The sequence below is a fragment of the Micropterus salmoides genome, unplaced genomic scaffold, assembly GCF_014851395.1.
Source record: "Micropterus salmoides isolate LMB-PRFRI ecotype aquatic unplaced genomic scaffold, ASM1485139v1 Ms_hic_scaffold_13, whole genome shotgun sequence".
Lineage (NCBI taxonomy): Eukaryota > Metazoa > Chordata > Actinopteri > Centrarchiformes > Centrarchidae > Micropterus > Micropterus salmoides.
This window is the reverse complement of record NW_024040374.1, coordinates 21838873-21860922: the sequence shown is the minus strand read 5'-3', so window position 1 is coordinate 21860922 and position 22050 is coordinate 21838873. Positions and strand designations below refer to the sequence as shown.

General features: G+C 40.6%; 1 protein-coding gene across 1 annotated transcript in view; it reads right to left on the bottom strand.

The window, feature by feature from the left end:
- Window positions 1–22050, bottom strand: part of celf5a (cugbp, Elav-like family member 5a) — a 181898-nt gene that overhangs the window by 140751 nt on the left and 19097 nt on the right. Inside the window, exon 4 of the mRNA XM_038716210.1 lies at window positions 17133–17215. Coding sequence (XP_038572138.1) covers window positions 17133–17215 — 83 coding nt within the window. The remainder of the gene's footprint in view (window positions 1–17132; window positions 17216–22050) is intronic.

The following is a 22050-nucleotide window of genomic DNA, read 5'->3' as shown; positions in this document are numbered from 1 at the left end:
TAATAGACATGTTCATGATTCATACTAAAGAGAAACAAATGTAGAAGAAATGGTGCCTAGGCCACTGTCCATTTCAGCACCATGGACAGCACCACAGCCAGCAGAGATCAGTACTTTTTCTTGTACCATTAACTTATGGTGAGTTGGATTCACTGTTTGTGTCACAGTTTAAGCTATTAAAAATACTATCTCTAATCGATTGTGACGTGAAAACAGCACAAAGATTGTGTCAAATGTCAGATTTTTGATTAGCAGGTTAAACCTATAGCTACATGACAACATAATTGCATTCCACTTTTGTCTGCACACCCCGTGATTATCCTGCTGGAAAACAACACATAAGCAAATAAACAAACAAGCAAACAAACAAATTAAAATAGCAGGCTACAAAAGCATATAGCCCTGATTTTGGAAGCCAACACTCCAGTTAAAACCTCCATCTGTTGAAATGCGTTCCCGAGGTGCTCCTCGAAACTGTGAACTCCCACACACTGAAAACTCTGCCAGGAGAACAAAGACAAACATTTCAGAACCACCGTGCACCTCTCGCACCACAGCGAATGGAGAAGAAAAAAGCTTTTCCCCCTGCTAAATATATGGGCTTGACGTGGGAGCGTGTGGGCTGGTTAAGCTCAAGATGCAATGCTTACCTTCAACGCAGCTCTGCAATATTAAGACAGCCATATATCTCTTATCATTTTCTCCACACTCCGAGCAACACTCACATTCCCACAACACATAGCCTAGTTTAGAAGGATACATTTATCTCACAATATTTTAGGGGGAAAAATTAAAAATATGTTATGACTGACTTCATTTATTTTCTAATAGCTATGTTAAAGCAGAGTACAAAGAGATAGGTACATTGAATCCAAGATTATATGTACTTAAATCTCTTGGTACCAAGTGTTTCCCTGCTGTTAGTGTTCCTCTCTATAAACATTCACAAACATCTGCAAAGAAAATGGATTTCTATACAATAATAACCACAGTCCCCAGTCCATTCATATTTATAGTCAACATCAAAGGGAAGAGGCAATGCATTAGAGCCCATTTTGGCTCAAGGGGAGAAGCCATTTCCACAGTTTCTCAACGGGAGAGTAAAACTGCCTTCATCCTGTAACCCATGGCAATCCTGAATAACCCAACCGCTGTGATCAACAGTCAAACAAAGACATTTCCTGTGAGGCAATGATATTAATTTGATACACTCTGACTTAATGGATCTCAATCAGAGGGCCAAAGGGCCTTAATATTTAACTCTCCAGGCTCAGAGAGACAATTTGAGCAAGTTACGTTTAACTCATATCATAATAGGTATTTCCAGTCAGGTCCAACCTTTACGATGTAGCAGCTTAGTCAATGTCAAATCAATGTCAAACCCTCCGAAGGATACATGTTTCTAGTTAAGAGCTGGGTAATATGGTTGCAATTAAATATTATGATGAAGTATTATGACATAATGTTTTTCTCTAATATTAATATATATAATTTTATTGTGCAATGCAATAAATGAGAAAAATATCTTTACAAAAGTAAAAAATATATATATTTTTGGAAATTTTGTAATTATTATTATTATTATTTAGGTAGCAAAATATTTTCACAGTACGCCAAAAGTCTCAGAAAATAGTGCAGTTTCACGTTATCATGGTATACAGTATTACACAATTAGAAGGGTTCTTCGGGTTGAACAAATAGAAGTAGAATTCAATACCATAGATATGATAACCGTCAATTTTTATACCACAGTATACGTGAACACTTTTATTATTATTTGTAATTAGACAACCAGAAATTAACATATCAGTATGATACAATCAATAAATGATACAATTAACTTTTTACCCTTCCCTAATAGAGCACCCCTGTATGAATTGCTGCAAGTAATGCAAGTTCAATGTGAACACACAAAACTCACAGGAAACCTTATGTAATAAATTTCAACCCAAACATGTGTTGAGTGACGTTATTTAAAACATACGTATATATAACCAAGTATGTGATCATTTCAATTCAACAATAAGCTTCAGTTTATATGCCTATTCATAGTTGGGGCATTTTTGAAGATGATCTGAATGATCTTTGTCCCCAGTATGTCAGACCAGGACATCACCACAACATGCACACATACTCAAAACCTTCTATTAACCTCTGTCCACCCATCACTGAGGACGCAAGAAACAGAATAGCACACACTTAAAAAGCGAGGACATCCATTTTGTTCATTGTGTTTGCAATTCACATCATGACACTAAGAAATCCCATCTACCTCTCTGTCAGAAGAAATCCATTAGTCAAACCAAACACTCACACTTAGAATGTCAAACACACAGGTAGCACATAATTTGTTTCACAACAGTGTGATAGCTCCAAATGGTGAGTGGTGAATAATGTCTGCCGACTGCAGAGAAATGCACAATTTAAAACCACCAGAGTGGGCATATTTAAATGTTTGTGTTGTTTTAAAATCTCAGGAACAGTTCATGCCCTTGGTGATGATTATTGTGTACATCATTCACCAAGAGCTCTTGTAACAAAGATTTTGCTAAGTAATCATTTATAAAAAGTAAAAATATATATATACATTCTGGGAGTTCACACCCATGACTACAAAGACGCTTTGACAACATGCCAAAAATGAAAACAGAAATGTATTTCTATTTAGATGTTTGAATTGGTGTTTTTGAATGTCCTTGTTTATGAGTCTGTCTCTTCCTGTCTACCAGGCAATAAGAGAGGACGCAGCACCCAGGGCTTTGTAGTTCTCCCTAATGTGAGTTAATCTGGACGCTGTCAAATCAAACACAGGGACATCTTAGGTGTTATGTAGATAGTGTTTACAGAAACTTAGTCTGGCTCTGTCCCAGTGGGCCCCTCTCTTGCCTTTTCATTTAGATGGAGGCAAACACATAGGCCATCTTCAAAGCCCTCTGTGTCTCTCTGTATCGACCATGCTCCTCTGCAGCCCTAGAGGCTTCCTATTAGAAAGGATTTGTCTTACAAGGTCTGTGAGCTGCGACTCTGAAAAAAAAACCTGAAAAAAAAACAAATAACTTGTTCCGATGTGTGTTGTTCTGCAGACGTCCCTTTGCTTCCAGATGCATTTTGGCTCTAGCTATTTAACAGCTATCTTATTCACTCATTTCAAACCACCTCTTGCTGATTTGTCAGCATACACTACACCTATAGAGCCGTATCTGCCATGGAAAGGTATCACTGCGTCTGACCGATCAAACACACACACTTTACCGTGATAGCTCCGTTCACACGGAACCCAGGCAATAGGTCGTCATTGTTCTCCTTTATTGCAAGAGGGAATAGCTCTTTCTGCCTATTTGGTTTTCAGCAAAAAAATGCAAAAGAGAGTGCAAGAGAGACTGAAAGAAAAGGCTTTTATTTTCTCTTCTTTGCCACTACCTGAAATATACTCAGGCAGCAGCATAACTATGTAGCTGGCCAGCCTACTCCCACAGGGCTCTCACTGTGAACGGACACTATAATAAATCTGACATTATCAGAGCCTGGTCATTCAGCAGACACAGCCTAAGTGCTTTTAGATGTGTCAGAGGGCATGACAGACTTCCACTGCCCTACTGACGATTTCCCATTCATCCTGTGTAAATTTACTTAACGGTTCCCTATAGAGCTTTAATGTTCACACTTACAGCTTTGTTTATAAAACTGATTAGGCCTTAAAAATACACACTGAACGCGTTTCCTTCTTCATGAAACAACGGTTATCTTCTCCTCTTTTTTGGCACACTAAAGAAACATTACCAACATCAACTCTAAGCGCCCTCTGTAGTTGCAGAAATATGCATCACATCACCCCAATACTCATAGCATGGATGTGCGTCCTTGGCGCATGATGTTAGAAAATGTAATACAAACAACACAGAGACCACCTGTCAAACATTTGCTTAACAGAGCCACTAGTGGTCAAAAGCTTCAGCTCCAGCAATACCGTCAAGTCTGTCAACTGGTTGGATGAGGAAAGACTAGGAAAGAGAAGTTAGAACAGGAGAGATGTTAGAGAAGATGAAGAAGGAGGTTGGACAACATGCTCTGCCCTTTCCTGAATCTTGAAAGACGGGCACTGGAGTGTAGTCTTTCAAGAATATATTAATAACACTGCAGTAAAAAGCACACCCATGAGGCGAGTGGGTACAAGCTGAACCCATCAAATTAATCTGAGATAAATTTGCAAGTCATCATCATAATTTAAAATGTTTTAGAGACTGAATAAAAGATCAAAGAATAAAAAGAACAAGTCTGATGACAAAGATGTATGATGAGAGGCAGAAAAAGGGGAAAGAAAGTGAGAAAAGGGGAGAGAGAGAGTTTGCATAGCCGGCATATTTTGATAGACAAAGAAGAGGCCTTGTAAGGCCAGATAGACAGACAGACACATAGAAGCTGGCAGACTGGAAAATGGGCAGGAAAGCAGCCAAACATTATATGCTACCGCAGTGTCATACAGATTGATAGATTCATAAATAATGAATCAAGAGAAATAGGTAAAATAAATGTGTCCTCTGTCCCAGTGCCTAATGGATTGTGCCTGTGCACATCTTTGCTTCAGTGTATATTTATGTGTGTGTTTTTGAGCATGTTCACTCATTTAAGCAGTGTGGCAGCCCACGCTGCCACAGTAATCATTTCCCCGAGCCCCATTACTGATGTTGTGTAAGAGACAGCTTTATCCTACCTTGTAGAAACACACACACACACATGTATATCCTTATGTTGGTCTGTCAGTGAGCATATTCCATGCACTCTTATTCATGTGCCATCTTCTAAGTAGATTAGATTATAGTCGATATAGTAGATTTATAAAGACATAATATGTACTGAGTCATAAAACAACAGCAAAGAGTACGGCATTTTTTCATAAAAGGAGCTCTAAATAAAATGATAACAACAAGGCAAGTTCAAGATCATTCACTTTTTGAGCAAGCCTGGCACTTTCTCATTAAATCAAACTAAATGAGGATTTGATCAGATTTAACATCATATTTTAAATATATTTTCACTAGTTACATTTCTGTATTTTTTTGTGCAAATAAAGGAAATGGCATGAAAAGCTACCGTTTTCTCATGATTTATAATTATCAGTGGGTGGATATCAATCTGCTGTGGACTAAGTTAAGACCCATATGTTCTGCACTGCAAAGGAACAGAATTGTTTTATCTGAGTCCAAATCAATCATTGTTTCATCACAGACTTGTCCAGGTAAGCAGCCAGTGCAGCTGATTGAGATACGCTGACAGAAGTGTAACGCGCATCTCAAAATTGGCTTTTGCCAATGGAAGAACCACACAGTCAGTCAATAAATAGTTAAATTAGTTAACAATGGAATAGACATATTTTCAGGTTCAAGTATTTTAGCATATTTTAAACAGTCCGTTCTGTATATGAATTTCTCAAACAGCTGGAAAACATTTTACTTAAATCTCAAAGTTAGATATACTCTAATAGGAAACAAACTAATCAAAATATCCAGCTTTAAATATGTGTGCTTTTGGCATCTGTTCACCACAAAAACTTAGACTTACCTTATAGCTGCATGCTATAATCTGGAAAAGATCTATAAAAATGTACCTGCAAAATGAGAGCATGCACTATAACACATAACACTGTATCATATGTAATAGCACATTGCACTAAGAGTAAGTGCACTAAGTCATTGTAAATCATTATACACAAGCAGTGTAGTATAGCAGCTATTAAATGGCATATACAATACACAAGGCCAATATCGAAGTTGCCACAGTAATTTGTTAGTAAGTAAATAAGTAAATATACTCATAGTCACAGTCATCAATTAAGTTCATAAGGGAAAAGGCACAGAAATAAGTTGCACTGCCAATGTTGTATAACAGAATTGCTGGAAGAGATTTAATGGGCCCCATCTAGAGTTGGGTATCAAGAACGGTGGATTTGTTAAGAAGTGTGTTTCGATTCTGCTCATCGGTTCCTAACTTTTTGCATATTTCAGTCATGCTCCCTATTGAACTGCAGTATCATTTGTTTTGCAGTACGTCAACAAAGCATGAGAGAAGAGAGTACTTCAGTTTACATTCCTGGCCCATGGCGGGCCAAAGCAAATGCTCAAAAGTTTGGATTAGCTTTACTAAAAAAGATAACGACACAGTATAAATATGCAGTAAGGATATTTTGGGAAGGGAAGAATCACCTCCAATATGACGAAGCATTTACTTCAACACAGCATGAATCTGAAGGAATGCACCGTGACTATGTGTTGCGGTCTCCAAGCTACAATGCCCCAGATACAGCTAACGCTAACAGTAGCAACGTCTCACACGCAGGTACAAAACACAGATGCCTTTTCATACCGAAGGTAAATGAATGATGTCTACAAATTATTCCAATAGATATTTTTCATAAATACGAGTCCCCAGAGACAACCCTCTAGAACAGAAACTCCTTTCACTTTAGCCACGGAGGGGAAGATGAGCAAGGTGAAAGGGGATGAATGTCACCTAGCGCTGACAAGATTTGTGGTGAAGGGGTTACATCCCTTTGCTACGGTTGAGTCGCCTCCATTTAGTTATGTATTGCAGTAATGCATTATTGATATCTGCTTATTCACAGCAATATCCATGGACTTTAGCCTTCGGTGGTATTTTCCTGCGTCAAGAATAACTAACATTAAAGCCTACAGTAAACTATGATAAGGCTTACCCTGTGGTAGGTGTAGCATAATGTGAGTGTAAGATTTCTCTGCAGGGAGATGATCAAACACAACCCCCTTCCTCCAGGGATAGTCAGGCCAATCACTTGATACCAGCCTCGTACAACATAAAAAAAGAATAATAAAGTAATACTTATTTTAATAAAGGGGAGAAGGGAGAATGAAACCTTCCCGTTACAGTTCTTTATTCTTGAAATATTTGTTCTTTTTTTCTCTCTAGAAGATATTGGAATTGGCACTGATAAAACTGAAACGATAGCCAACCCTAGCCCCGTCAATATAATATTTTAATAAATTGACAAAGATCTGATTTCATTTGATAAAAATGGATTATCCAGGGGATTCGCAGGGATCAAAGCTGCATAATTATTTTGGTTCTTAAGCATGTCGTTCATTCCAATTCTCCTGCCTGCTTTTCTTCTATTTTTTTTCCTTCCAACGAGTCCATATATTCTGAAATTACAATCTTATAGACAGTGCATTTCCAGCCAGAGGCCACCATACTGTTAACTTAATGATTGCCACTGGGACACCTTTAGACTTCATCATGGGATTCAACAAAAGAAGGACCACAGGTGTGCTGCTTACTCTCCTGATTCATACAGGTTACAACTACCAGTCCTGATCAGGTAGCCTCCATCAAGACCTCTCGCTCTGCATTTCCCTCTATCTCACCTCCATCTTCACAACTAAGTGATTCAAATATCTTTCCTCTTACTTCACATTCTGTTTCACAGTCTCCCTGTCTTCTTTTTGACCCAACCTTTCTCCTCTCTCCCTCTCTAATCTACATGTCTTTGTCTTTTTCGCCCTCTTCTCCACTTTCTCTTTTCTACCTCCAAGCTGACCTCACAGAGACACCTCCAGGATGAGATCTTGCAGAAAGCACATTAAAGAAGGCACACCAGCTAACCCTGAAGAGCAGTACGACTGTAAATTGTATCATCCAGAACATGCTACACGTATGTACTGTATGTGTGCCACAGCTATGCAAGTGCTGACAAGACCCCGTGCACTGCAGACTCACTTTCTCTCATGCACTTATACACACATCAATGCAAAGCTCTCCACATTGCCAACAAACTCTGCAAACAACCCAGTGATGTGTGTGTCCCCACAAGCCCTTCACGGGTATCGGATACAGACTTGCTATGGTTTGGAGTTGTGGTGGGATTGAGGGGTAGGGGGGAATTTAGTGTTTCACCTAAATGTGAGTTTGCTGCCTGGAAGACATCCAGTATACTGTTTTACTCTCTGAATTATTAAAAGCTGCCTCTTATTGCAGCCAGGACTGAAATAGTTTAGAGGCCACAGACTATAGCTGTTGGCATACAACTATATAATTTATATTACCAGCTATTCTGCAGCCACCCAGCTTATTTGTTATTTTCTATATGAAACGCTTTAAGGCCATGATGGACAAAACATAGCCACTTACGGGGTAAAATCTGAGTTTGATAAAAATGAAAAATCAAAACAACTGCTACAAAGACACTTGCAGAATCCTAACACAAAGAAATTTGTTGACTTGCTTGATCTTGCCGGTGCTAGCTCAGCTATATCCAGTGTCCTGGTATTCTGCAGGGCAGACGACAGAAGCCTTCACCGCCAAGCGATCACCCTGACACTGGCTCCCTGAGAGAGCTCTACTGACAGCCCTTCTCTGCAATGCAAATACCCACTTCCACATGAGCAGGCCCATCACTACCACTCCCCATACACTTGTATTCCATGTCATTACCCCCAGGGACCCTCACACACACACTGTTCCTCTCATCTAGCCTATGCCTTACACTGCTACCCTTATCTGGGAGGGAAGGGAGCTGGGGCTTAAAACAAATCAGCTAAGCTGGCCGATGCGTTGGTAGCCATGAAGAAGTGCAGCCATGGGCTGTTTCCATTCATGCCCCCTGTCATTCACACTCCTCTCCTTGCCCTCCAGTCATGTGTACTGTATTTCATTAGTCCTGTTTTTGCTGACAAATGCTGGCTGTTGTGCCATGCAGCCCCCTTACCCTCTCTATGGACACTAAACCAAAGCACAGCTATATCTGCCTTACAAATGTGCTCCCTCTGGTTTCACCACACAAGTGTGCCATTTCAATTCAGCACAGATATCCTGCACATGCTGTGTGTCTACAGACTGCATGCACACAGACATGCATACACACTCACACGGACGAGGGAATGGCTGTTTTAACTCTGAAGGTATGACTCCAAGCTGTCAACATGACCCTGTGCCTCCTCTCGTCTTTTCTCAATATTTCAACAATTCTGTCACTTCCTCCCCCTCTAATCTTTCACACACTCCTTACTCATCCCCCTCTCTCTCCCACAGGCACAAGGTCCAGCCAGGGAGATGTCAGCTCCGATTAGCCACATTGGGTGATGCGTTTTAAGTGTGTCCTTCATTATTGAGCAAAGTGACATGTGTTCATCTACACTTGCCTGTGGCTCCTAAACTGTCATCTTGTCTATTTGGATACCCGTTTTTTGTAAGCTAATCTTTTCTCCTCTGTATTTCAAAATACACACACGGACACACACTGACACAGACACATACACTCCTCTCTATTCAAGGCCATAGTTTATCATCCATGTGCGCCCCCCTCCACTCACTCCCACTCTTTCTATTTGTGTCTGCGGGCAGTGGCACACCTGTACAAGCCTGTACAGGGACCCACAGATGCAATGTCAGTCAGTATCTGGGCCTTGCCTCCTGCACGGGTCTGCACAGCCATGCCCGCCAGCCTGGAATTAAACCAGACTCATCTGGTTCAGCCCCACTGGTACAGGTAATGCTTCATAGTGCCAAAGTGACATTAGATCATCTCAACTGCACAGCATCAAAACGAGCCAGACAAGCATACGTTAGTCTGGTATACAAGCAGTGACATTCAAAGTCAAAAACAAACCTACCTACACAGACACAACTTCCCCCATTACACACAAAAAGCCCAGCGATATAACCCAGATCACAGCCGTGTCACATGATTGAATCTCACAGACAGGCGGGCGAGCAGTCTCCAGCCACAACCAGAAATAGGTTAAACAGACTAAAAATATCAAAAACATTAATAATTCAGTTTTTTTGCTAACCTGTACTGTTTAAAAAAAATAGCACACTTCTCACTGTGAAGTGGCTTAACGGGCAGGGTGTGCAGTGGATTATTTTGGTATTTCAAACAACGTCTCCCCCCCAAGAGCCAGTTAGTGTGATGTACTTTGAGCAGTGGGAGGGGGAGCAGCATTGTGATGTCATCAGCGCAGTCACAGATGGGGTCAAAATACGGTCATCTGTAACTCAAAGCAAGTTCCTGAACTTTAGAAATGTTGGTAGGTGATTTGCTTCACATATGATGACAATGGCTATTATACACTCACTGTAATGAATTCATCTAAAAAATCATTCCCCCAATATATCTCATCTAATGCATTATTTTCACACAAATAATTATTGAAATCCAACAAATATTTGTTGTTGTATTTCTTATAGTTTTACAACGGCACTCCTTCAGCAACTAAAGTGAGACCAATGCATGAGGGTAGAATGTACTGTGTGAAATGAAATGAAATTTCATGATGAAACACATTTTCAGTATTTCAGTGGGTGTTGTTTATTCTCCAAAGGCAGGTGCAGAGTGCACATCCTGCTCTTTTTTCCAAATACCCTTGGAAGCCAATTCCCTGGGGAGAAGAAGGCTTCTCTAAATATGTGGCTAATCTACCACGCAGAAAAACAAGCCGAACAAAGGCGACGCGCGTGTGTATGTGTGTGTGTCTTTGTGTGTGTTAAAGGGGTACCAGAGGAGCAACAGCAAGAGAGAGACAGAAGGTGGAAAACAAGCAACATTGTGATGGCTCCAACAGTTACCCTGTGTGTGTGTTTTAGTCTATTTCGAGCTCCTCTGCTTCAGGGGTGTGTATATTCATGTGTGTGCGCGTGTGTGTTAGCATAAGTGTGTGTTGTAAGGGTGTGGGGATTCTGTTCCCTTAGGAGCACTCTGGTACAGCAGCTCGTTACTGTGCGTACATTAAACCAATATACCATTACAGCAGACACACACACACACACAAAGACACACTCACACATTCAAAGAAAACTAGTTTTGTTGTGCTTACATACAGCTACCGGCACTATGGTAATATTGCTGCGTGCGGGTGTACCACAGTGAAACCTATAATGAGTGCAACTTATAATGTGTGTGTGTGTGTGTGTGTGTGTGTGTGTGTGTGTTGTATATTTTGACATTTATACATTCTGCGCTGATTCTCGTAAAATTGCAACACCTGTTGATATGCATTTATTTCTTTTTGCATTTGCGATTGCATTGCCACTTTACGTGAAGCACATTGTGTTGCTCTGTGTATGAAATGTGCTATATAAATAAAGTTTGCCTTGCCTTGCAAAGGATGCAGCATAATAAAGTCTACTCACACATCCACAACAGCCCCAGTCCTCGAGACGTTTTATAACATCAACTGCTCCTTCTATTCATCAGTGTGATTTAACTTGGATAATAAGTTCAGAGACAGGCCAGGTCACAGACATAAAACCATTAGAGTACCAGTATCTACAAAGCCCTCTTTATTCTCATCTCAATGACATCAGAGGCAGACTCCTGTGGCCTCTGAGATCAGCTGCTGCAATCCGGCTTATTGTAGTGCTGAGATCGGCTGGTGGTAGGTTTCTTTCTGAGAAAATAAACGGATGTTGTTCAAAACAGACATCTGCGTCCTTACATATGATCTGATAATTTCTAGTGAAACTCCAATAAACATTACACAAATTAGACATGCGCATGGCTAATATTAAAAAGGAAAAACATAGTATACGCTGGGCAGTAAAGATACAATAGCATTTTACCTTAAACTCAAATGTTAAACACATAGCCCATTATAATTCACGAAGCAGAAAAAATTGTTTGAAGAAGACCTTGACTACGCCTGTTTCAACTTCCACTCCACTATGATCTTCTTCCTAAAAACACACACATGCTCCTGTTACCCAAAGGCTAAATTCTAATGAGTTCCCTCTCCCTGACTACAAGGCCTCCAATCCTGCCAGCACCAATTGGCTTCATGCTGACCACTCCACTTCACTCCCGCCCCCACCCTTGCCCACTCAACACAGATACATACAGAACACACACACACAATCATACAATGGACTACACTTATACTCCGCCAACCTTCACAGAGTGTAGCATTGAATTATTCAGCCTTTGCAGCAGCTAGGCAGGCACACGAGTAAGCTGAGCTGTAGTTGATAAACAGGTGGCTAGCATGCGCACAAAAGAAGTTTATGTTATGTTTGTGGCTGTGCTTGTGTGTGTGTGTGTGTGTGTGTGTGTGTGTGTGTGTGTGTGTGTGTGTGTGTGTGTGCAAAGCCCAACGGAAGGCTAGGCGGTTTGCAGCATGTCAAGGAACGGCTCCATCTCACAGCAGCCTCATTTCCACAGCACAAGGTCGGCCACTCTCCGCAACACAGCCCTGCTCCGCTCCTCGCTTCTCATACATCCTATTATGGCTAAGCTGAGCACTGGTACATTTGCACAATAACACAAACACATGGAAATTCATGCATGCACATGTATACAAATTCATGTGCACTTACACAGCAGACTAATAGTGCAGGTATGTGCGCAGCAAATGGCACAAGAATGAGGGAGCAGGAGAGACAGAAATGGAGACAGAGGGAGACAGAGGCAATTGAGAGGGAGGGGATCTACTTAGAGTGTTGACATTGCAGGAGCCCACACATGTGTACCGGAGCATAATCTTCTCCCTGCTCTCATTGGGTTTTTAATGCGGGTGCTATTTCCATAAACCTGCCTCCTGAATCACTGCCAGCCTTTTACACTCCCCCCAGGTCGAGCTGTACTAATACTAGGAGTAAATGCATGCAGAAAACACATTTCCACCATTGCCTCTCCAAGACAATTACTGTTTTACACAGAGCTAGCATGACAAAAAGGGGAGGGTGGCATGTTTTTCTGTGCTACAGCAAATAGACTTTCTGCAGTGACTGAGATTATTTCTTGGATCTGGTGGATTTGAGGAGCGGCAGTGAGAGGACAGAGTTTGAGGAGAGAGGGTGGAAGTGAGGATTGAGGGAGGGGGAAAGGTGGGTGGATAGTGAAGGATTTTGTCATGATGCTGAGCTGTGTGGAGTAAATCGTCTGTAGACTTGTGTAGAGAGCTTTGACACTCACAAGCACACACATCAACTATGTAGAAACAGCCACCGGGTCTTAGCTGGCAGTCTGTTTCTGTCTGTATGTTTTTTCCTCACAAATGATGTTATAAAGGGTAATCAGTGTCAGGGTCATCAGGGGATACTTAGATTTCACTTGGCGGGAGAAAATTGATTCTTGGGCTTTAAAGTTAATATATGCCAGCATATTGTCATACACAAAAGCCCTCCTATGGTTATGTAATATAAAAAGTAGTGCATCTTGATTAGCAGCAAACAAGCACGAAACACCACACAAATAATATATTCAAGCCTCGCTGTCGTGGGCGGTGTGTCATCACGGCACGCTGCCATGTGCACATGTTTTTCTTCCCACCTTTACACACTGCTATCTGTATCTACATAGGGCTGGCTGCAATGCAAAGCCAGCTTACCACACACGCGCAAACACACACAGCTAATAGAGCCAAGCAACACACACCTGGTAAACTGTCAGAGCTTCTCTTATTCTGTGGCCAAACTTGTGTCAGGCACTAGTGTCCCCAAGGTTCCCATCACACTTCATTGCAGGAATCTATATTCCAGTCCAGTAGACTTCCATTAGGCCATACTGTTCCTTTCAGCAGCTAATGTGGAACAGGGGGACATGGATAATAACATCCAAGAACACAAGCGCTTCTTTCTGATAATAAGAGGACACTTGGTTGTGTGTGTGTGTGGCAACCAGTGCCTCCATGCTACAGAAGCATCTGAGTGTAAGCATTATATCAAAAATGTGGTTTGATAATTGAATGATATTTTCTACATGTAGAAAATCATTTAATTATCAAACCTATTTTTGATATAATTTATAGCTGTCATTGTTTTCAGCAATTTGCCTGTATATAGTTTTTCTTGTTTTGAAGGAGTACACCTTGCCTTCAGAGGAATGTATAAACACACACGACGAATAAAAGAAAACGATCCATGCACGTACGAGAAGTGATGTGGAAGACAAAAGAAACATCATTCAACCATGAGTTCAAAATTACCCTGTCAGACGACTGTGTTCTTTAGGAGATTAAAACATGAATCCTCTCAGCCCACAGTTCATTTAGGTACACAGTAAACATACGAGAAACATGAGTAGTCACTCAAGGTGTGTTTTCTGCCCTACTGGGTGATATAAGTGTCATTACAAACTGAACTCTGGGTTTTAAAATGCACTTGCCATTACCAACACTAGCCACAGGTGATGCTACCTCAACCAGGACTGAAATCGTAAGGGCTATAACTTGCATTTAAAATATTAGCCATGTTCATCTTAAACGTGAGAGCTAGCGCAAGTGGCCCTGCCTCGTCGGAAAAAAAATAGTTTCCAACTGTAAAGCAATATTTTAGTGGAAACGTGTTGTTAAAATGCTCTGCTCTGTGATGCAATAAAATAAAACACATATTCTTTGTAGCTTCCATGTTGTTTCCACATTACAACTTAAAACTCACACACACAGGTCGGAAGAATGGCTTGCCAACTCAGGAAATGGGACCATCCAAGGATCATGTGAATGCACCAGGTTACACGTGATGAAAACACGCAGAACCCATTGATATTGCACTGCAGTACCTGCTGTCTGACTTTCATGATAAACATGAAAGTCTATCTGAGCGATGTGGGGGATTTTAGCCAGACTGAAATCGTCTGAAAGGGTCGGTACTCCACGGAACACGACTTGATGCTGCAGCTGATAGGACTATGGTATTCGGAGGTAGAACATCTTATAATTGAATAAATTATTTGAAAAAAAAAAAAAATAATAATAATGAATTAAATGTATTTTTTAGGAGGGAAGCGCCCTATCGCCCTTTATTGGCCAGCCGTCCCTGCCACGTGTAAGCTGGCTTGTGTGTGTGTGGGTGTGTGTGGGTGGGCCGTGCATGAGACTCAGAATAGCATGTTAGGTGGTACACTTTCATACATGGTTCTACTCATTTGCAGGATTTTGGTGGCGTGACATAAATTCAGATACAATCATTAAAAAAAAAAAACAGATATGTATGAGTAACCACACCAGTCAAAGCCCCCTGCAAGAGAGCAGTAATGCAGGGGTTAATGACAAAATGCAGACGTAAATAACTCATAACTCATCTCAGGAGAATTTCTAGTTTACATTAATTACACTATAGCCCCTGGCAAACTGCATATCAAGCAGGAATTTTCAAACAAACAACTGGCGTATCTACTTACCATCAAGCAGTGAGGCAACAGGGGTCATATCGCAAAAGATTTAGGAGCAGGGAGGCTCGAGAGGGAAAGACAGGAGAAGCGATGGGAGGCAGTCAAATGCACACATTTTTACACACACATACATAAAAACACACAACACAATGCAGCATTGTCTTTAACGCAAAATGTTTTGTATGATATTTTCTTTGACTGTATTATAAATAATTTCCTTTCTTTCAATCAACCATTACTTATGAGTAAATCTCTCTTCAGCAGTTGGTTCATCCGTAGGTCTCTATAGTAATGTTTAGCGACACTGGCGCGCTGCTGTAATTGTGTAGGTAATGTTGCCCCTTCTTGTGCTATGTGTGGCTGCATTATTATAGCACACACTGTTTTTCCTTAGACCGCTGGTGTTTGTGTGTGTGAAGTTGAGAGGAAGGGAACAGCAGGGCAGCCTCGTCTGTGAGGCCTGACACCCATCAATGTCTGCCTGTTACATTTCTATGACATGCTCTGTCTCAGGAAGAGCAGAGGCAGAGGAGCAATGGGAGCGACGGGAGAGGGGAGGAAGTGGGGTGGACAGGACCGGGTGGGGTAGAGGGGAAGTCAGCAGGAGGGCTAAAGCAGGACTGAAAGGTAAAAAAAAAAAAGGTGAAAATTACTGAAATGTGTGTGCATGTGCTCACACAAAAGGACAAACTTTCAGAACTTGTGTATGACCAATGCAACATGCTAGGCTGTGTTTGCTAGTTCTATACATACTCTATGTATCATGGCTGTAAAATCATTAAGTGTTATTTTTTCTGTTAACATTAAGTAATGCTGTTAATGGTAATATTGTTTGTAGGACTCAGAGATCAGACCTTTCAGAACCCAAATGGTTTTGATGTCTACTCCTCTCTCAAAACACTAGGAAAAGGAGGGGGAAGCAGGCAAAAGCATCAGACTTGTAAGCGTCTATGTCTGTGCCCTTGTGCCCCTCATTTATATATTCAGCCACATCAACTATTTAATCCCTATGATAGCTCAACCCTTACGGACGCCCCGCCAGGCTGGGGAGAGAGAAACATACTTGAGAGCCAGACCAGGGACAAAAACAGTAAAAGAATCAGAGAATCCTCCTTTTTTAACACATTGCCAAACACAGTTATAAACTCTCATGAACACAACCTCTGGCATTATGTGAAAGATTTTTTCTTTTTTTTCTCTTCCATCTTATTATTCAAAAGCAGAAGAAAGAGGAGGAGAACAACGCCCTCCAGCCTCATGCTTGGCTAATTTGCAGGATAAACGAAACAACTTGTTTTTCAAGAAAGCCACCAGGAAAAAAAGTTTGTGGTAGCCGTATTTGCATGTTTAACTGAAAGTATGTGCCATTTGCCTGTGTTTCTCTGACTCACTGTCTGCAACCAGAGGGGGTGTTGTGTTATGAGGAGGTGTTGGGTAACCATTTCAACCCACCCATCCTTTTGTCTCTTTCTGACATTCTTTTAACACTTGTTAGAATCTTCCACAGAAACAGTTTGAACAAAGGTGTATACTTACACACAAATGCGTAAATACCAAAAAAATAATTTCACATGTATACAAATACAATGAGCACAAATGAACGATTAGATCTTTATCACATGAATTATTTCAATATCATTAATCTAAGCTCTGTTTGATTTTTTTTGTTGTTGATAGCATCTTTCCAGAGATGCAGAGCTTTGCCCCCCATTCTATGCTATTGACTCCAAAAACGTGAGGCAGAGTGGGTCTGATCAATGCTGGTAATATCCCCTGGAGAACAGACACATGGAAAAGTTGAAACTGGGCCTTCAAAAGGCTGAGCTATTGATTGAATTGCCTTCTAAAGTGTTTTTCATTTCTGGGACTGTACAAGGAGAATGCTGGCTGGTGTGCAGCTGGGTGCAGATGGCATGGCTGACCACCATAGAGAGAAAAGAGGGAGAGTGAGAAGAGGAGGGGAGACAGACTGATACAGAAAGAGAGAGAGATAGACACTTACCCCTGGCAGTGTTTTCTGTTCATGGAGGGCGTTCTGGGCTTTGATGGCAGACTCTCGGGCGCAGTAGGTGAGAAATGCACAACCTAACACAGAGAGAAACCACATATAAACTTCAACATACATGCGAATTACAATTAAATAAGATAAAAATAATGAACAATACATTTAAAATTTTACAAAACTGCACAGCAGTTTAAAAGAAATATCAATTAAGTATATTAGGCGACAGTAATGAAAATAAATAAAATGTATGACCTTTTTCAGTAAAGTGAGTACTTACGTCCAGATACTGATAATTATCTGGTAATTAACAACAATATATATAATAACAATTTATCTGTTTAGAGGGTCTCATGAGTTAGTGAAAACACAAAATTCCTTGTAAACATTTCCTGGAATAAACAGAGCAAGTTAATGAAAACAGGCAGCAGTGCAATACACCAGGCTACATGTGGACAATTTTCTATAGCGGCAAGGGAAGAGGAGAAAAAAACAAAACCACAACACAAAAGTAGGAGATGAGCAGAGAATTCTTTGGATGAATTGCCAGGCCCATCTAGCCTCCCCATCCCTAGTGCCATGTCCTGTCAAAAGCTCCTAGCAGCCTGGCCAGCGTCCCCACCCTGAACAGTTGTGACAGCAGCGGAGACAAAAGAAATAGGACTGCAGGAGAGTTTTGGGGGGTGGTACGCAAACGGAGAGAAGAAGGGATGAGATCAGTATAAAGATGCAGGAAGGAGGGAGATACTGACAGAGAGGAAGGGAGGACAGGACGAGGTGTTAAAACTCTCCAGGGTGAATGCCTAACTGCAAGACTTCAAGTATGCTGCCATGCGTGCACACAAACACACACACACACACACACACCAAGCTCCAATGTTAAGCATGCACATACACATAACATCTGTCAAAATCCCTGAATACATCGAGAAGAGAAGAGAAGAGAAGAGAAGAGAAGAGAAGAGAAGAGAAAGGGAGAGGAGAAAAGAAGTAAAAAAGAGAAGAGAAGAGGCAGGGTGGACGAGAGATGGAGAGAAACCAGATGGAGTATTGAGGCAATCATTTTCCCCCTGACTGTCTGAATAAATAGATTTGCTTGTGTTCTATTAATGAGGTTCATATGGGTTACCATGCATCATATTTCTGCCACTCTGAAGATGGTTTATTAGCAGCCACTGCATTTTGGATCTCATTTCAACAGCCAAATGTATTCAGTGGTCAGTGATGTATTAAGTGTCTTTACACGGATAATATTCCAATCTGTTTTTCATGCTGTATGTGAGATCACTTTTACCCATCTAAACATTCACCATCCATTTTTGTCATGTGCCTCTGCGTGTGTATCTTTTTTCAATGACCCTTGCGCGATGGCTATGTCTCCGCTGTAACCTCTGCAGGACTGCATCAGAAAGGAGGGTTTTATATTAATTATAATAAATAATCCATAAATGGATAGTCATTGATCCATTGATTGAGCTGTAACCTGTATTGCCTTGCTGCTCTAAGCCTTAAAGTGTCTGTGCGTATGTGCTCGCACACTTGCACGTTTATTTACAATGAGCATTTGACTCTTATCCAAATCACATATCAATATTTTTCTTTCTGTTCTATTTCACAAAGCTCCTCTCTTTGTTTGTGATGGTCAGTCTGCACTCTGCCATGCTTTTCATTGTGAGAAAGACAGATCGTGATGGAGTCTGTCCAGGGTCATGACCTTTGAGGTGGCTGACTTTAGCACTCCCCATAGCCTCCCTTGCCCTAGCACCCATAACCTAATGATTTCTGATGGCCACCAAGCCAGTCACTCAATCACTCACACTGCTGTCTAATTCCATTTTTCTCTTCTGCGTCAGCTTGTAAAGAAATACCGAGACTGCGGAAATGTCCTTGTTGTTTTGGGTTTGTTTGTTTGTTTGTTTCACAAATGGTTGAGGGTAATAGCAGGGAATGGCTCCATTTTGGTGGTTGTTTTTCTCTCTTTTTCGCTCTCACTGGGCTTGGTGTTGTTGGTTTACTTGACAAATGCTGGCCCTATCTCTGAATAAGAAACAAGTATTTTGCATTACAATCACAAACACAATTTATTTGTTAATGTGTAATGCATAGGGCATTGAGAATAAATTAATAACAACCACAACGCTTGCAAACAAAAGAGAAACATGAACTCCATTTAAATGTGATTCTGTGCTCTTTAATGTATGGCTTAATAAGAATTTGCAGGCCACAGGCGAAAAAGCTTTAACAACTCCATAATTGGAATCCAAACACGTACAAATTGCCAGTGCTCTATTGCATACCAAGTGCAAAAGTATGTATGTGTGTGTGTTGGGGGGGGGGGGGGGGGGGGGGGGGGGGGGGCATGATGAAATTGTTTGAAACACAACAAAAAGCCACTGTAATCTGAGCCTGCTGACACAGCAATGGGGGAAGCCTTCCCATTGTGAGGAGATGATCCTCTGCATCATCTGATAGAAACCTAAAACAGCCTTATCTCACACAGTGATTTCAGCTCCAAAGAAAAGAAATTCCTCCTCTCCTCTTGGCTCCCTTCCCCTCCTCACTCTGCTCCGTACACAACTTCTTTCTCTTTTCGCCAATTTCAACTCCGCTCCTCTAGTCTCCTGTTTCTTATTTTTAAGTGTCTGCGGTGTGTGTACTGGGAAATAGGAAATAGTCCATTTCCACTGAATGGCATGTAATTAAAGAGTCTTACATGGAAGAGAGAGAGTGAGTAGCGGAAGATAATTTAGAGTTGTGGCGACAGCAGCCATTAACATTCACTGGGACCCAGGCTCTCCATTACCAAAACTGTGTGTCTTTTGAGCTAGTGTAGTATGTGTGTCTGGTGTAGCACAGTAGGGTACTCTGCTAATTGTTTTGTCAAGTTTACAGGTCCTGTTGATAACATGTATGTATACTCAAACACACACACACACAAACACATCTGATCCTGGTACTCTCTCTTACCATGTCTAAGCACTTACTTATTCACACACATTGTGCCCCAATTCAATATTAAACAGACATTACATATGCAGTATTTTTGTCATTAGTATTCTACAAATCAATGTACTGTTTTTACCAACAGGAAATTATATTTGATAGGTGAATGATAGACGTTTGTTGACAGACATCACTTCACCACTGCCAATTAATATTTTATAAAGAGAAAGTAAAATGGTTTTCCAAAGATTTAATACTTTATTTTGTTTTCTGAGGTGTGAGTAGCTCCTCAGGTTCCTTTGTACAATAATCAAAATCTGCTTAAAATGACAACGTAATATCAAATTGGGACAAACCTTTGTCTTTACCTAGAGCAGTCACATGACCAGCTACAGTACATATAAACACTAGATCTATATACACAAATGTACATGCATACTGTCACAAATATAAACACACAGACATAGTATGACTTGTTACATGTATTATATGTCTTTCTCTCTCCCACACACACGCACACACACATGTCCAACAGGGGACCTAAAAAATGTCCCCTGTTCACTTTTTAGTCCCCTCTTAGTGTGTGTGTAACGACGTCGAGGTCCACTGTTAGATAGGTTGGTAAGTGCACACACACACACACACACACACACACACACACACACACACACACACACACACACACACGTCCCCATCACCTCTGTTTAAGAACCTATTTTCCAAACAACTCTGCAAAAATCATACAAAGTTTGTGTGCTGCAAACATTAAGACATGGTGACGGTTTTGAAAATGAAACTCAGCTCTTAAGAGAAAACTCATCATCACAGTTACAGTAAAGTTTGGTCAACAATAACAACTCTTACTTTAACCTGAGCAGCACTTGTTTTTTATTTGTACTGGTAATAACAAAGGGGCATAGTGCTTTTTGGGCACACAACACCAAGATAAGTGATGTTCCTGTTATATGGAATCATTGGCTCTGATCACAATTGTTCATGGTGGCACATATGCAATGCACTTTATGAAAGCCAATTTTAAAACTACTGATATTTTGCACCCAAAATAAATACATCCCTGTCTCTCATGCAATTGAATAAAAGTTCCAGAGTGTGGATTTGTATGGAAAACTTAAATTACAAGACCTAAATGGAAATTAACCAATTAACCATAACTAATGGGGTAGGAGTCACGTTAACTGAATATTCTCTGTCACTGACTTATATTTTTAAACAATGATGGGAGAATCTGACGGCCGTCCATCAATTTGACAGATTAAGACTAAGGGCGATCTACTGTAACATTATGTAATTCACATGCAGATGTAGACCACCTGTAGTAGACCCCCCTGTCCAGTTGGTTGCAAGTGTGTATATTAATTACCTATTGTCCAAGAGCTTTTTCTTTGGTCTCGCATGCATGACCTGGTTGTTTAGCTAATGTTACAGGGGGAGCAGGTGTCAGCAAAGAAGTAAAAATCATTCACCTGCTTCGTGTGGTGATAATTACATAATCTGTAATAATCAAAGTTCTGCATATTACATTTTATTGGGATGGAGTTGTTGTTTTTACCATTATATAGGCTAATAGTCTCATTATAATTCAGAAATGCAAATTAACATTAAAGGAAATATTTGGAATATGATGGAATTTGTATGGCCCTATCTGTCAAAATGACGAGCAACGAGAAAGTCTAACGCAACCTCTGCGTTGGAGTCCTATCACTGGCAGGTAAGGGAAAACAGAAGAAAATCCTCCTTGACTGGGTAGGTTCACCATCAACACCAAAAGAACTCATAAACCTGTCTTGTATAAATTAAAGCCATAACTTATTATCATTCATAAATTACCTTACAGTAATATTGGGAATGTAGGCATAAAATCAATTCTCTTGAGAAAACAATAAACATATCAATCAATGCAATAACCTTTAATATCATAAACTTTCACAATATACATTACAGTCTACTAACTTCT